Source organism: Artemia franciscana, chromosome 13, assembly GCF_032884065.1.
Source record: "Artemia franciscana chromosome 13, ASM3288406v1, whole genome shotgun sequence".
Classification (NCBI taxonomy): domain Eukaryota; kingdom Metazoa; phylum Arthropoda; class Branchiopoda; order Anostraca; family Artemiidae; genus Artemia; species Artemia franciscana.
The window spans coordinates 19452574-19469101 of NC_088875.1; the positions used below are offsets into that span (position 1 = coordinate 19452574).

Consider the following 16528-nt stretch of genomic DNA (forward strand, 5'->3'; position numbering starts at 1 on the left):
CAACACAACCCCCAGGGCCCAGGGCCAGTTGTTGTACGATATGCCTTGGGGGCATATACGGTTCTTAGGGAAGGGATGCTCGTATACAACTTCAGAGAGGGCTCATTTGGTTGGAAACTGGAAGTTCTAGTTCCTTTTTTAAGAGTCAAAAGAGATCCAAGGGCAAGGCATCTTACAAACATAAAGAAGCAGGTGCAAAAATACATGAATGAACAAATCTTATATAGCTTCAATATTTGTTTATTATTTTTGTGCTTCATATTGGTCTTATCAACTTCGGAGGGGCTCATTAAATTAGAAATAATAATTTCTACTGCCCTTTTTAAGAGCCAAATGTAATGGAGGGCACCAAGCCTCCCTTCCCCCTTTCACGCTATCTTTTCTCCAAATACAGCCAATCAAAATTTTTAGATGGTCATTATGTCCAAAATAGTCAAAAGCTGAAGTCATTAAAATAATCATGCCCTGGAGGCTGACAAAACCTCTCACTCCCCCCAGGGCAAGGGCTTTAAGCTATGCAAGCTGTCCATTGTTCATATATAAGGTTTGAATCAAAGGGATAATCGTATATAATATAGAAAAGGCTCACTAGATTTAAGTCGAAAGTTCTAGCTCCGTTCTTAAAAAGTCAAAAATAAACAGACATTAAGCACCCCACACACACCATTTTTTTCTAAATGCTTCCGATCAAAATTTTGAGTCGGCTATTGTTCAAAATCATCCAAGTTTCAAACAGCTACGGTTCCAGGTGTGAATCCCTCCAGCCTTTGGGGAAAGGGCTGTAAGTTATACTTGCATCCCATCGTTAACATATAAAGTTTCTATGGAAAGTGTAGTCTTATAAACTTTGGAGGAAGTTCATTCAACAGGAAATCTAAATTTATCATGCCCCTTTTAAGAATCGAAAGTAATCAAAAAGTAACAAGACCCCCCCTCCGCCCATGCATTTTTCCCAAAAATTGTTCCTATCAAAATTTTGAAATAGTCATTTTGTTCAAAATAGTCCAAAATTCAAATTACTACAACTTAAGAGGTTGAAAATCCTCCATAGCCCCCGGAGCAAGTTTTGTAACTTATGTAAGTTGCCTATTATTAGAATACAAGATTTTGTAGAAGGGGTGGTTGTATTAACTTTGGAGGGGCTCAATTGATCGGAAATTGAAACTTCTAGTTGTTTTTTAAGAGTCTAAAAGTGATCAATGGGCAACTAGCTCACGCCCTACTTTTTCAAATTGCATCCGGTTAAAATTTTGAGATTGCCATTTTATTCAAAAAAGTTCAAAGGCGATACAATTATGCTTCCGGGGTCGAACCCCCCGCCTCAAACCCCGAGGCAATAGCTCTGAGTTACTTAACTTGCTTATACTTCCTTTGACAATTTGTTTACTTCAATATTCAGTTTTAGTTATTTTTACTTGGCAACTTCGGTTTATGACAAGTTTCGGTACAAGGGCCGTAAGTTCTGCAAGTTGCTTTGATACCTTGTTTACTTTGATATTTTTTTTTTACTTTGATAATAGTTTTGATATTTTGATCAGCATTTGATGTTGAAAAAAAAATTATCTCACTGTAAAAGTCTAAAACATATTGCGTTATTGGCACTTTACTGAGAACGAATTATATTACAAATATTTTCTTTTGTACTTAAGATTGAAAATAAACATGAAAATCAAGTAAAATTTTGAACTGATGAGCTTTCAGTACTTAATATTGTTATACATCAAATATTCAGTTTAATTTATTAATTCTTTCTAAAATTGTTTAAGATGAATATAGTTTCACTACAGACAAGAGTTTGGATACAGCCCCCTTCCTTAACTGTAATTAAATAAGAAAAACAAGTTTTTTAAATGACATTAAGGAGCGACATTAAAACTTAAAACGAACAGAAATTACTCCGTAAATGAAAGGGGCTTTTCCTTCTCAACGCCCCGCTCTTTACGCTAAGGTTTGACTCTTTCTCATAACTCTACATTTTAAAACAGTAAAAAAACATTAGCGTAAATCGGGGCGTTGAGAAGGAAAAGCCCCTTTCATATACGGAGTAATTTCTGTTCGTTTTAAGTTTTAATGTCGCTCCTTACTTTCATTTAAAAAACTTGTTTATTTTTAATTTAATTTCCGAACGTTTTTGAATCAATGCATGTTTTGATTTTGGCTCTCCGCAGAGGAATAATTAGAACGAAATTTGTAAATTTATTTTTTTGGCTAAATGGCTTTCTCATAATTTTGATCGAATGATATTGAGAAAAAAAGAGCGGAGGAGGAAGCCCAGTTGCCCTCCGATTTTCGGTTAATTAAAAAGGCAACTAAAACTTTTAATTTTTTACGAATCTTTTTAGAAGTAAAAGATATACGTAACTTATAAATTAGCTTACGTAAAGAACTTTTGTATTCTTACTTTTTTATTACATATATGAGGGGTTCGCCCCGTCGTCAGTACCTCGCTCTTTACACTAAAGCTTAAATTTTGTCCCAATTCATTGAGAATAACCCCTGAATCACAAAAGCCGCAGAATAAATAGTTGAAATTACTAAAAAGACTTTAGCGTAAAGAGCGAGGTATTAGGAGGAGGTGAGCCCCTCATATGGGTAATAATTTCCGTTCGTTTTAAGTTTTAATGCTGCTGCTTACTTCCAGCTGAAAAAAAACTTTTTCATTGTTTTTTTTAAGTAATGCTAGTAAATCCTGCGCTCCCTTCATGGGAATTTTCTTCCCCCATGACAAATTCCTAGATGGAAAGTTCCTCCAGCATATCCCCCTCTTCTCAACCCCTGCCTCCAACCAAAAAATCCTCCTGAAAACGCCTGTACACTTCCCAATAACCATTACTATATGTAAGCACTGGTCAAAGTTTTGAACTTGTAACCCCTCCCACGGGGACTGTGGGGGAGTAGGTCGTCCCCAAAGACATAGTTATAAGGTTTTTCGACTACGCTGAATAAAATGGCTATCTCAGAATTTTGATCCGTTGACTTTGGGAAAATAATTAGCGTGGGAGGGGGCCTAGGTGCCCTCCAATTTTTTGGTCACTTAAAAAGGGCACTAGAACTTTTCATTTCCGTTAGAATGAGTCCTCTCGCAACATTCTAGGACAACTGGGTCGATACGATCACCCCTGGGAAAAAAAAACAACAAAAAACCAAACAAATAAACACGCATCCGTGATCTGCCTTCTGGCAAAAAATATAAAATTCCACATTTTTGTAGATAAGAGCTTGAAACTTCTACAGTAGGGTTCTCTGATACGCTGAATCTGATGGTGTGATTTTTGTTAAGATTCTATGACTTTTAGGGGGTGTTTTCCCCTATTTTCTAAAATAACGCAAATTTTCTCAGGCTCGTAACTTTTGATGGGTAAGACTAAACTTGATGAAACATATATATTTAAAATCAACATTAAAATGCGATTCTTTTGATGTAGCTATTGCTACCAAAATTCCATTTTTTAGACTTTTGGTTACTATTGAGCCGGGTCGCTCCTTACTACAGTTCGTTACCACGAACTGTTTGAAAACCTAAAGCCTACTATGTCATTGGCGCTTCACTCAAAACGAATTATATTACAAGTGTTTTCTCTTCCAGTTCTTACAGCATTCAAAATGAAAATAAAATTACTGTGAAATAAAATCTTGAACTGATGGATCTGTCAATAATAAATATAATTATATATCAAATATGGAATTTGATTTTGTTTACACTTTCCGAGACTGTTCAAGACACATGTAGTTTTCAGTAAAGCGCCAATGACGCAGTAGGTTTTAGACTTTAACAATGGGAGAGGGAGGCGATACCCAAACTCTTGTTTGTAGTGATTTTTGTTCGTTTCAAGCTTGATGTGCTTATTCAATTTGAGTTTCACTCGTTTTAAGATTTATTTATTCATTTATATTAGTATCTATTGTATGTTTGTTTGCATTGATGGTTTGTTTAATTTCTGTTCATTTTGAGTTTCAATACTTAGATATATTGTCTAACAATACAATACAATATATAATACTATATTGCTAATATTTTTTTTCGTTTTAACCTTATCTGAATATACAATTTAAGCATTACTTCATTCATTTATGTTATTACTTATTATTATTCATTTATGTTATTACTTGTTGTATGTTTTTTTGCTATGATTGTTTATTTCATTTCTGTTCGGTTGCTCTTCGTTCATTTAGTCTTTAATAGTAATTTCTGGTCGTTTTAAGTTTGAATTTTAACAGGCATTTGTAACTGCTGATCTTAAGTTTAAAATAACCTTTACTTTTCTTTGATAAGCTTTTTTTTCGGAAAGTTTTTCTTTTAAGTTAATATATAGAAAAAACCAGATCTGTATCCCAAGGTCCCTTTAAAGTTTTACAGACACGATGACCCATTGGTTATAATTATGGAGCAACGCGTGCCAGTACGTCCATCGAATAAGATTAAGGTCCCAGATAGGCGCAACTAAACCTTAGCTTTTACTCCCTATTGAATTTAATTGAGATTTAATAAACCTTTTGATGCACATAGATCCAGAATCTAGCCATCCCCATAAAACTGTCCAAACAATTATGGACCGCTGAAACCATAACTGTAGCTGTTGACCGGGTTTGCCATTGACAAGAATTTTCCAGACACTTTTCAATTCTTTCCCACAGAGGTCAAATTCATCCCAGGCTCTGCAAAGGCATAACTAAGTCATACATAGGTAAATTCTGACTGAGATTGATATCAAATAACCAGAAACAGTAGATACACACACAAACAACAAGAATTCAGATGTTCTCCCCCCTCTCAAGACATCATGCTACCTTAAACCTCGAAAGATATGACCGATAAATTAGCCATTATATAGCTACTTAGACCAAAGGTAGCTACTTCTGACGAAAATCAAATTACCACTAACGGTAAATACCCACACAAATACCAAGACTTTGAGTATACCACCCCATCAAAACTACTCGCGCCCTCATTTCGAACAGAAATAGGATTGGGTCTTAACCTCGAAAAAGCATAGAGAGGGCCCTGGCTCATACTTCAAATTGAGTTTGACCGAAATATGACCAAGTGTTCAGGTAAATTTCATTATGGCAAGAATTCCAAGCAAACTGAGTCGACTGGCCTTAGCAGAGCCTTTTTAAGTTCAAGCAGGTGATCTATCACTCATTCTGTTTTACTTTTTTGTCTTTTTTAAACATGTATCCAAAAAGCAAACTGAGTCGACTGGCCTTAGCAGAGCTTTTCTAAGTTCAAGCAACTGATGTATCACTCGCTCTTTTTTACTGTTTTGTCTTTTTAAACATGCATCTAAAAAGAAAACTGAATCGACTAGTCTTAGTAGAGCCTTTCTAAGTTAAAGCAACTGATCTATCACTCGCCCTTTTTTACTTTTTTGTCTTTTTAAACATATATCTAAAAAATATTCTTAGTGTAATTTTCTGAAAAAAAAAAAAGATACCAGACAAAAAAACATGTACTTTATCGTTTTACACTGCATGACAGAAATATGAAATAACTACTAAATATAATTACCTCTAAAGTTATGCCATCAATGACATCTATAGGGTCAATGACATTCCCCAAAGATTTGGACATTTTTCTTCCATGTGCATCTCGGACCATTGCATGCAAATATACTTCTCTGTGAACGTAAGAGGAAAATTAGGAACCAAGAGTCAGAGTCACAGAGAATATGAACATATTCTACATAAATATCCAACTAGGCATATCATGCACTTTTCTCAAAATGATTCAAAGAAAGTGTTGTCTGCCACAAGTAAAGGTGTACAAAATCCCTTCCTAAAACTCGATTTAGCGAGACACGTGGATGTATACATCTTTTCTACGCTTAAACCTTCGAGAGATAAAATATATGCCTAAACTTTTTAGCCGGTACGCAATGGACCTGAACATGGATAATTTATGTTGGCAGTAGCACGTCTAAATGAATTGATACCAGAGGACAAGATGTGTGCAAGTTCGTCAGCCCCCCCCCCCCTTAACACAGCCCAAATAAGAAATATATTAGAAAGACATTCGAAAACTACTAAAGCCCAGACGTTTGGGAGGATGAATGGGAGGAGGGATGAGAAAAAAAAATCATATTTGCTACATTAATATATCTTTAGCCAGCAAATAAGATTATCTAAAGTAAACAGATTTGTAGATAAGAATTTCTTAGAGTTTGTACTTTATCAAAAAAAGATTTTGTAGAGTAAATGAACTTGTAGAAAATTATGCTATATCTGAATCCTTCTTTTGTTTTGAACCGTGATAAAAATCAACTTTTCTCAATATGGAGCGTGCACCTCACCCAAAAATTGGCAACTTCCAATTACTAGCTTTGATCAAAAGCGATCTACGGAATGAATCTCTTTGCAAGCTCTGAAATCGTTGCAACACACTAGCAATTCTTATCGCGAGTTTTTATCGCCTGGCATGGCTATTTCGAATGACATATTCTCTCCTGTATCACTTTCAAAGATTTTACAATCAAATAGAAAATTTTAAGACTAACTCCGTGCTCTCTTTGATACTTCAAAAAAGAATTTTACCATTTCGCACGAAACTCTTTGAAGTTGAATTTAAACTGGGATATAAATCTTATACTACTAATCGTTGTCAACTACTTCTACAAATACTTTGCAATTACAAGAGCTTCAGCTTCCTCTTATGCAAACTTTTTTCTTCTTAGGGCTCACATTTTGGCTTAATAGTTTTTCGGATTTTGTATTATTTTTTTTTCATTAGTGTGGATTCCTTGACGCTTGACAAGATAAAAGAAATAGCTATTGCCATCGTTACTAAAAAGTGTGGGTGAAATGTGATTCCATTATTTCTAATTCAGCACAAAAACTATATTTAGCTACTACTGAACTACAAAACACGAATTAGTGGGAAAGTAAATTTCCGATTTTTCAATTTAGCGTTAATATTTACAATTTTTTTTTTTTGCTAGGTCCACACACAGAGCAAAAACTATATTAAAAAGTAAAACACAGCTATTCAAATCATATTTGAGCATTGTTTACTGAGAAAAGAATTTAGAAGCAGTGGGTTAAAGTAAGATCGCTTGGCGTGGTAATTCCACCATCCATTAACAACAGAAACCTTAAAATGTAATATTTCAAAACTATTCACGACGGAAATTTTGTACAAAAGAGGTTTTTAACATATGTAGCACTTTTATACAAATTCACTTTTCCACTGCAAACACAATTTCAAATGGACAAAATTACTTTCAACAAAAGTTTGAGAACTCGGTCCTGACAAGACTGGTGAATGACGTTTCTGCAGTAGTTTGTTTCAGGGGTACAATAATTTAAAATCCAAAATTTCTCAGTTGTAATCCCCAATCTGACACTAGATGGTTACTTAACCAGATAATTAGTTGAACCAGTTTATATCGGTAGCTGGAACTATCGTAGCCGTAGCTGCAACCGCGTAAACAACGAATCACGGCCCATAGTAAGCAAAAATCAAAGAACTTGTTTCAATTATACTGGCCCGTGAGAAATGCCATACGTATCTGATTCAGAAAAAGGTAACTATTATCTCGATTAGTCTTAACAGGAAAATGTTATTTCAAAACCAAATTTAAGGGAATTTTGAAAATTAGCATTTGCACCCTGCAGACTTTTCTTTGCTTTCTAAAATTTTTGCCGATTCTCTTCATTCTTTACTGTATCCAGCAAAAAAAAAATCAAAGGCTTTTTCCTGTCTGTCATTTATGGTCAAATTCATAGAATGGATTAATTATGATACATCCTTTTTCAAAAGACATATGTGTTATAGCATTATGCACATCATCAAGAGCTTTACAAGAGCAGTTACATCTACATAAAAATACAAACATAACAAATAAAGAAAAAAGAACTTTGCATATTTACTCATGCAAAGAACTTTGCACTGATCTTGGGGAGGTCATTCAGCCCTCTCCCTGCAAGTATAGAACCCTTGAAATATATGACGCCATAATTACGCCTGAAACACTGAAGTTTAGTTTTCTGTTCATCGGATATTTAGTTTAAGCACGCCAAAATGCGCTCAAAGCAATGTAACTGCATCCAAAAGTAGAAACTTTGTCCCTAAGAAAGAAGGAATAAAAAGGGTCGGGAACTCGAATTGTCTTTATCTACGGCATTATCGGTTTAAAGAGCCTGAGGAAACACTAAATTATTACCTAAATGGCAGTGTCTCCGTTAATTCCTGGGCAAAGAAAACCATTCTGGCGACCCAAAAGAATATTATATCATGACCAGTTTCTAACAACGTTCCTGGATAAAACAGCTCCAAATCTTTCGTCTGCAATGAATAATATAAGTAATGAGATTAATTGGGCAATCTTTTTTTTTAACTCAAATTATTTTTTAACATTAAATTCCTAAAAAAGCCATATTATAAATTTATAGCATTTACTATTTTGCAAATCAAAAAGCCTGTAGTTAGTACGACCAATGCCATTAGTGACAAAACTACTAAATAGAGTTTATGGTGATTCTATATGTAAGATTTATTAAGTTTAAAATTCATTCAAATTTGTAATTATAATATGCAATATTGAAAATACAACAGGCTTTAGAGGTAACAATAGAGGGTAAACGTGTTTAGAGGATAACAATAAATTGTTATTATAATTATTTATGCAATTCCAACAACTTTTTTTCATTTTTTTTCATCACCATATTCGTATGTGAAAACTGTGCAAAAGAAAAGTGCACCCACATAAAAGCCCACTTCTCTCTTGGATGAAACAATGATCACTATTGGTTACAGAGCATTTTTTATGCGTTCCCATGCATCCAGTTTCTATCTCTATCAATTTGTAAGAGTACCTTTTGAGGCCAACCAAAGACAGAGAAAGGGAATAGAGCTGAAGAAAACCACGTATCCAAAACGTCTTCATCCTGTGTAAGACTTATACTATCTTCAGTGACCTTGAATTTGTCTGCAGCACTTCTCTTTGCTTCTTCCATTGTTCTTCCACTGACCCAAAACTTGTCATCGTCTTTATCGCCAACAGGTTGACCAGTAACTAAAAATAATAAAATTTCAGCTATAAACTAAAGAAATTAATCATGGTAAAATTAAGAGACACTAGAATAACGGTCCATCACCGTATACTATACGGTGATGGACCGTATACGGCGTATAGAAACGGTGTAGAACAATTGTAGAATAGTTAACAGAAATGTAAAAATCTAAAGCAGCGGTCGGGGAACCAGGGTAAATTACCCCAAATGGGGTGAAAATGATTTTTTTTTTTCATTTTTAATTTGCTATTTTATAAGCCTGTTAGTTTTTTTCTCAACTTAAACAATTTAGCGACATATGCAGGTCACGCCATCTCACTCCCCACCATTAGAGTGTTCTCGAGTTAAATCTTTGCGCAGTAAGGCACAGCCCCGGCCACTAGCCCAGCCCGTGCCATGCCGTCAAGATACAAATACACTGACGAGTCAGATAGCCAGTTTTTGTAGTTAATTGCTGACAAGACCACCATTTTATCATTAATTATCAATATATCAATAAAGGTTAACTGCAATTTGAAAATTTACATAACCACTTTTACATAAACCAAAGAACTGAAAACAGTTGAATTGAATTAATGCACTTAAAAAATTATAAATTAAGTCTTGTAACATTTTATGAAGCTTTGGTATACTAACCACAAATAACGAAAATATTATGGCTTTACTATTCTTGGTATGACTACAAATTACATTAACTTAATAATAATAGATAATTGATTTTGAAAAAAAAACTTTTATCCAAGAGATGGTCTTTTATTGGCTTTTTTCTTCTAACCATATTTTGGCCTTTCTCTCAGGCCGAAGGTGGCCTCTTCTTATTAAATGAGAAGAACTAACAGACTTTTTACAAATTAAAATATATTGCTTACAACAGCCAATAAATCCAATATTTAATTTTGAAAATAGTCTACAAATACAAAATATTGAACATTATTCCATAGATAATAAATTCAAAATGTAATTTTATTTTGCAGCCATCAATTTCTTTTTTAGTCAGTTGAAAAAAGTATCTTAATAGCTGCGTAGTATGTTACAAGATCTATAGATTGCACTATGTTCGTCACACTTTAAATTATTGCGAACGCTTCGTCTTCTACTTTCTTCACAACCCTAACTCTAGAAGAACATACCTTTTTTTTTTATCAAAATAGAGCTACGTCCTGTTCTTGATTACATTAACATTCTCAATCAGGCTCATACGCATAGGAGACGGACGATATTTTACAATTTACAGGAAACACAAAATTTAGAAACGTTTTCATTATTTATAATTCATACTCCCCCCCCCCCAATAAATTCACACATATGTGCGTGTAGTGGATATTTTTCCTACAGATTATGTATATATTCTTAAAAAAGTAACTTACTAGTAACAAAATATGCTGGTATTCTGTGACCCCACCATAACTGACGAGAAATACACCAGTCTCGAATGTTTTCCATCCACTGGAACCATGTTTTTTTATGCATGTCTGGAATTATTTTTAAATCGCCGTTCTTAACAGCTTGACTTGCCTTACTTGCCATCCCTTCGCACTTCACATACCTGAAAACGTAGAAAACAAAAATAAAGGAAAACAAATCTTTACTCAGAAAAATAGATAACGTCACGAGGATGAGAGACATAATCATCAGCTGGGATAAATATTTGCCTTAATTTGTACTTTAGAGCAGACTCAGGTCAAAAAACTGTTCTAGTGTTGAGGTTGCAGCAGCACCTGCAAACTAGTAATGAGCAAACCATGGATTATTGTTAACGACAATTTTAAAAAACGTGCTTTTAAGGAAACTGTGAAGTTAAAATTATTTTTGCTGCTATTCTGCAATAATGATGCTAAATACTATCTTTTATTCATATTCGACCGAAAAATAAGTTGCAATTGCAAAAATATGCGTTCTTTAATTAAAAAAAAAAAAAAACCGAAACCCTCCAAAAATCAGGTTAGATAAAAATAAAAAGTACACCATACACCATTGAAATTGGCAATGTCGAAAATCTTTGAATGGAACTTTACAGTTCTCCAGTTAACAAAAAAACTATAAAAAACGAATTTTTTGCATGGGTAGCAGTAAATAAGTCTCCATTTTTGCCACCACGGTGATTGAAGTAAGCCATTAGTCGCAGAATACCGGAAGAGGGAGCCTCTTTTCAGTACTAGTAGAGGGCTAATTTAAATGGTGTTTCGAAAACACCGTGTCCCTTTTCAAATGAAAAAATAGCTCATTCAAAAACAAAGCGCCTTTTTTTGCCATTTTGTACCAGGAAATATCGATTTCGGCAAAAACAGAACCAAAACGAAGATCGGTGCAAATACTGACATAGCAAACAAGATAAGATTGGATTTCTTTTTAAAAAACAGCTATTGCAAGCCCCGAAGGGCCGAAAAAGAATTCTGGGCTCAAAAAAAGAAAAAAGGGACAAAAACATAAAGAAAGTTCAAAAGTAACATCAAATCAATGTAGGGAAGAAATTTGTGCAGAACACAAAAGAATAAATCTCAGTTACATAAAAATATGATGATTAGTTATGCGAACTGTAGCTAGAAAAAAAAGGCGAACGAGGTTAAACATGGAACGGAAAAAAAGAACAATTGCGGCTAAAGCTTCATCTGCGAGTGAAAGTATGTCAAATAATGTCATTTGGAATATTGCAAACGTCTAGAAATTTTAAGAAGAAATTGAAATATTATCAAACTTCGACAAACACTTGACAAAGCACATTTGAATTATCACATCCAAAATGACCTGGGAAGAGCCATTAAAATACAAATATGCCAAAGGACTAAAAACTAAGAATCCGCCTTTACCATTGCGGTTTCAGTATTGGCTCCACTACATCCTTGCTTCTTGAGCAAATGGGAACAAACATGGGGTTGTCTTTCACATCTCGCAACAATTTCAACTCTTCCAAAGCTATCATCACAGCTTTCCGAGCGTCAAACCTCTTCATTCCACTAAACTTGCCACAATTATCAGTCAAGATTCCATTGTCATCAAAAATTGTTATCAAATCTAGCTTGTTCCTTATTCCAACCTCAAAATCATTCTGATCATGCCCAGGAGTAATTTTGACAGCACCTAGAAAATATGGATATGAGTTTACGCATCCACTTAACAGCAATTCAGAAGCATAATGAATCAATTCTACTTTAAAAAAAAATTTGAGATGCTAGGATCAAAGCAATCAGGTGCACATAGCATCTTTTTATTTACTCGGGTATGCGTGCCGTTTACAGAGCATACTCTTGGAATCCTGGCACAGTGACCGAGCCTTAAAATCATCCTGATCATACCAAGGAGGGATTTTGACAGCAACTCGAAAGTATGAATTGAGAAATTACACATTCACTTTAACAGCTACCTCGAACAAAATATTACTTTGGGGGAGTTTTTTTTAGTCGAGAGCACTTTCCATTTAATTTTAATTTAAAACTGAAAATCTTCAGTTGTTTCAGGCTAAGTCTCAAGCTGTTGATAGAAATGTTAAATTACTAAGCTGCCAAATTTAAGAGATTGTGTTTATATTATCTTTAAGCACATCTTCATTTCCTTTAGTTTCAATTTTATAGCCGATAGCATGTAGCAAACTATTGACATTTTTACAAGTTTGGTGCAAAAGCCTAGAAAAGACAGCTTTAGCTTGTTTTACGCCTCAATAATCTTTTCGAAAGGCTTTGGAAATGAGTTCAATAATTCTAAGGGACAGTAAAAACGACGCGGATATTTCACCCGTATAAAACAAGGCGTCTTCGATGCCAAAAAACAAAAATAAAATCTAAACTAACCTAAAATTAAATAAATCAAAACCAAGAAAAAAATCTCTATATATAGAATTGTTCCTACTGTGATTGACCACCACAGAAGCTAAATAGAGTTGCTACAATGAGAACACTCAATCGCTTCAGTGTGGCAAAATACCCGCTTCGTTTTATTTTGTCTTTTCCTTTTACAGACCGTAGTCCCATTTGTTTTCTTCATCTTAAGATTTTTCTTTCTCTGTGTCATGGCTGGCCAGTTCGGCTTTAGATCTTTCAATGGCAGGACAGCGCCGTATTCATACCAGGGACAAAGTGATAGGAAACGAATCTTCGATTACATAAATTAGACAAGCAAATACGCAAGATACGCGCATCCACCAACAAACACAAACAGACACAATAAAGAGACGAAAACAATTGGGATGTGAGGTGGGTATCAGAAAAGAAATTTAACAGTTAAGTAATATACAGAACATCAATACCAACAATCACCATGAAGAAGGAAACATCTTACAATCTTAAAACCTGTGTCCAAGTACCTAGACTAGGCAAAAACACCGCAATACTAAAACTAGCACATCACGCTTGGAAAATTTGATTGACCCTTAATCGTTTATGTTAATAACAATAACCCCTAAACATAAAGATAATTACTCCAAAAATGACGATACAAATTTGCAATTTCATACCGAATAAGTTTTGGTGGAAGCCAAACAAACTAACTCCTTATCAAAACATGTTTGAACACATTCTTTATACTCAAAAAATGAACAATTCCGAACGTTTTTTCCTCCAGATGATTTGTACATAACGATCAAAGCCAGCAATATTATTATATACCTGAGAGGCATATATAACAGATCATAACCAGTCCAGTGTCATCTTGTCAACTAATTCTTATAAGGCTCTCTTTTTCTTGCCAGCTTCACTGATCACTTTAATTTTTTATCAATTCATACTACCAGAGATGAACTGTAAGTGTAAAAAAAATGGGAGAAAAAAGCCGGCGAGGCCTTGTAAAAGATTAAAATAAAGATATTTGCATTGGTGTGTATATGAACTACACTGTGATATAGTTTGTCATTTACTTACATTATTCATTTTTTATTATTTCGCTTAGATAAAATCCCTCCCTTTCTCACTGTTTCTCATGTTTCTTTCTCTGTCTGTCTCTCTCCAAAGTTGTGCAACTGCCTTTTTTAATAACTAAAAAAATGAAAGCATCCCTGGCTGTAGGTCTTATTGATCCGAGGATTCTAGTTATTATTTTAGTCGAGTTAACTAATACCCTAGAAAATTTTTGTAAATTATTGATAATAAAAAGGGGAAAGGAATAAGGAGAACAGGATCAGTTGGAGATTGAAAGCAAATTGAGAGGAATCTAGTGTTTTATTTGGACGCCCCAAATGAGAGGTATTGTTTATTCATTTTATTTTTAGCAGCTTTTTGGTTATGCAGCATCTATTTATGCATAAGTCATTAAATGGTATGGACATTAAAAAATGAGTAATTTTTGTCACTCAAGTTACTAGCAATAATAATAATAATAATACAAGTAGCGCTGAAATAGACTCCAAGGTCAAATCTGACTTTGAAATGTTGAATTTGATTTTGATTTAAGATTGAGCATGCATTTTCAAAATTATAACTATTTAATCATAATTCTACCAGAATTTTCAAAAAAACAACCGGTAATTTATATGACAGAAGCAATATCTACTTTTAAGGAGAAAATGTAACATAAAATTCACTCCAGATTTAGGATTAGGCCCCTTCACTCATATTAGGAGAAGCATGTCACTCACTTCATCTAACTTCAAAAGTAATGTTAAACAAAACTCACGTTAGGACACTCACTCACAATCACTATAATTCGCTCCAGGTTGTGGTTAGATTTCGAGGAGCAGCCTCAAAATACCGATTACTTCCCAACACTGCTTTCAAGCACTTTTTAAACGCTTATTGATATTTAAATTAAATTAGAATGCAAAAAAGTTTAATTAAAAACATAGCTAAAATTTACAAATAGTAACAAAGCAATCTTCGAACTTCGAAACTAATTGCCAAGCATAGCCGATAACTCAATTTATCACAGAATAATTGCTATCGGGCTCTAGTTCAATAGTGTTTAGTATTTTTGTGTATCTGAATCTGAATTATGAATATATTTAGTGAGTAATTTTAAATTTACTTCTGATTCACGTTTTATTTTTATCGTTAAATGTCGTCACTATGACAAAATTTTGAGCAGTAATTGGTTTCTTATTCATGTGTTTTTTCCCCTGTTTCTTTTCTTTATCCTCTACTCCGCCTTATCAAGCTACGTGAGTGGTGGGTGTTCAATAAATGAATAAATAAGCATATCAAAACACAAAATACATAGGAAGAAACTAAACAAGACGTGTAAACCTCACGTACACAATATAGGTTTAGTCTCATCCACAAAAACTCAATAACATAAATAAAGTTAAAAAATCAATAAAGTTAATTCAGGCCATTTTACAAACATAAAAACCCCATGAAGTTCTGTCAAAATACGTCATTAATAAATATCATTTCAAATTTTCAAAGATTTACGATGAGAATTTCATTTTTCTTTCTCTAGGAGTGTCAATTTTTCTACATTTGAATCTTGAAAATACGCACACAGCATAAAGGTCAAAACAGGTCGAACCAAGCAGCAAGAAAGCCCCTAACAAAAAAGTTGTCAAGGAAAAAACATCCTTAGGCGAAAAACAAATCCCTTATAAGTAGTGATTAATTAGTATGGGTGGGAAAATGTGTTGTTATCTTATTAGTAATCAGGAGCCTTGAAGTCCAGACCTTTCAAAATTAGTTGGCAATTTTAGTTGTGATGGAAACAAGAAAGTAATCAGGTCTTGTTTCATTTTTGGACTTTGGACATTTTGAAAAGAGCTTTATTTGGACATGGCTAACTGTTTGACTAAGTCATTGAAACAAACCACTGGAACTGAAAACAGCTGAGAATTTCACAACTAATATTTTCCCATAAAATCTAGGGCCCAAATTACTATTACAAGAAGTACTAGGGATGATTTAATGTACTGGAATCGTTCTTCCTTTCGCGTGATGTCACTTCACAAAATTAACTCAATTTTTCCTATTAAGTAGTGTAAAATATAGGACGTGATTTACCAGTTCCGAAGTTGATATCCACCATTTCATCGGCAACAATTGGAATTTTTCTATCAAGGAACGGATGTGAAATGTACTTTCCAATCAAATGACGGTATCTTTCGTCCTTGGGATGAACGGCAACCGCTGTATCACCTGGGATTAAGCAATTCATTTGAGTCAATCTAAGATACACAACAAGCAAACAAAAACACTTATAGTAAGATGTGACACAGTGCAAAAGTGGTTTTCATAAGTTTATGTTAACTTAAAAAGGTAGTACACTCTATAATGATGAGACATATGAGGAGGTTACCAGGATAACAATCAAATTAAATAAATCAAAGATACATAAACAAACAAAAATACTTCTAATGAGTCTAAGACACACGACCTTGCACAAACAAGGTAGTACACACTACCTTTTTTTCTTCAATATCGTACTCTACTTTTATGTTTTGTCCTAATTTCTAGTAGATGACAAATGACTCCTTATATCAAATCAGAATAGCATTTGCCACACAGGCAGTTGCATTCTTCACTACAGTTATGAGTTCCAATGCCGCTCTATGGTTTGCACCGGTACCCCGACCCCCAATATTCATTTTTTTAAAGAACTGGCTATA

The 16528-nt window shown here is 34.0% G+C and overlaps 1 protein-coding gene across 8 annotated transcripts in view; it reads right to left on the reverse strand.

The window, feature by feature from the left end:
* The window catches only part of LOC136034619 (valine--tRNA ligase-like), a 79068-nt gene that overhangs the window by 28958 nt on the left and 33582 nt on the right, over positions 1–16528 (reverse strand). For all 8 annotated transcript variants that reach the window (XM_065715910.1, XM_065715906.1, XM_065715911.1 and 5 more), the window contains 6 exons: positions 15924–16058; positions 11817–12087; positions 10377–10555; positions 8812–9011; positions 8160–8281; positions 5510–5618 (listed from right to left, as the gene is read on the reverse strand). In XM_065715910.1, coding sequence (XP_065571982.1) covers positions 5510–5618; positions 8160–8281; positions 8812–9011; positions 10377–10555; positions 11817–12087; positions 15924–16058 — 1016 coding nt within the window. The remainder of the gene's footprint in view (positions 1–5509; positions 5619–8159; positions 8282–8811; positions 9012–10376; positions 10556–11816; positions 12088–15923; positions 16059–16528) is intronic.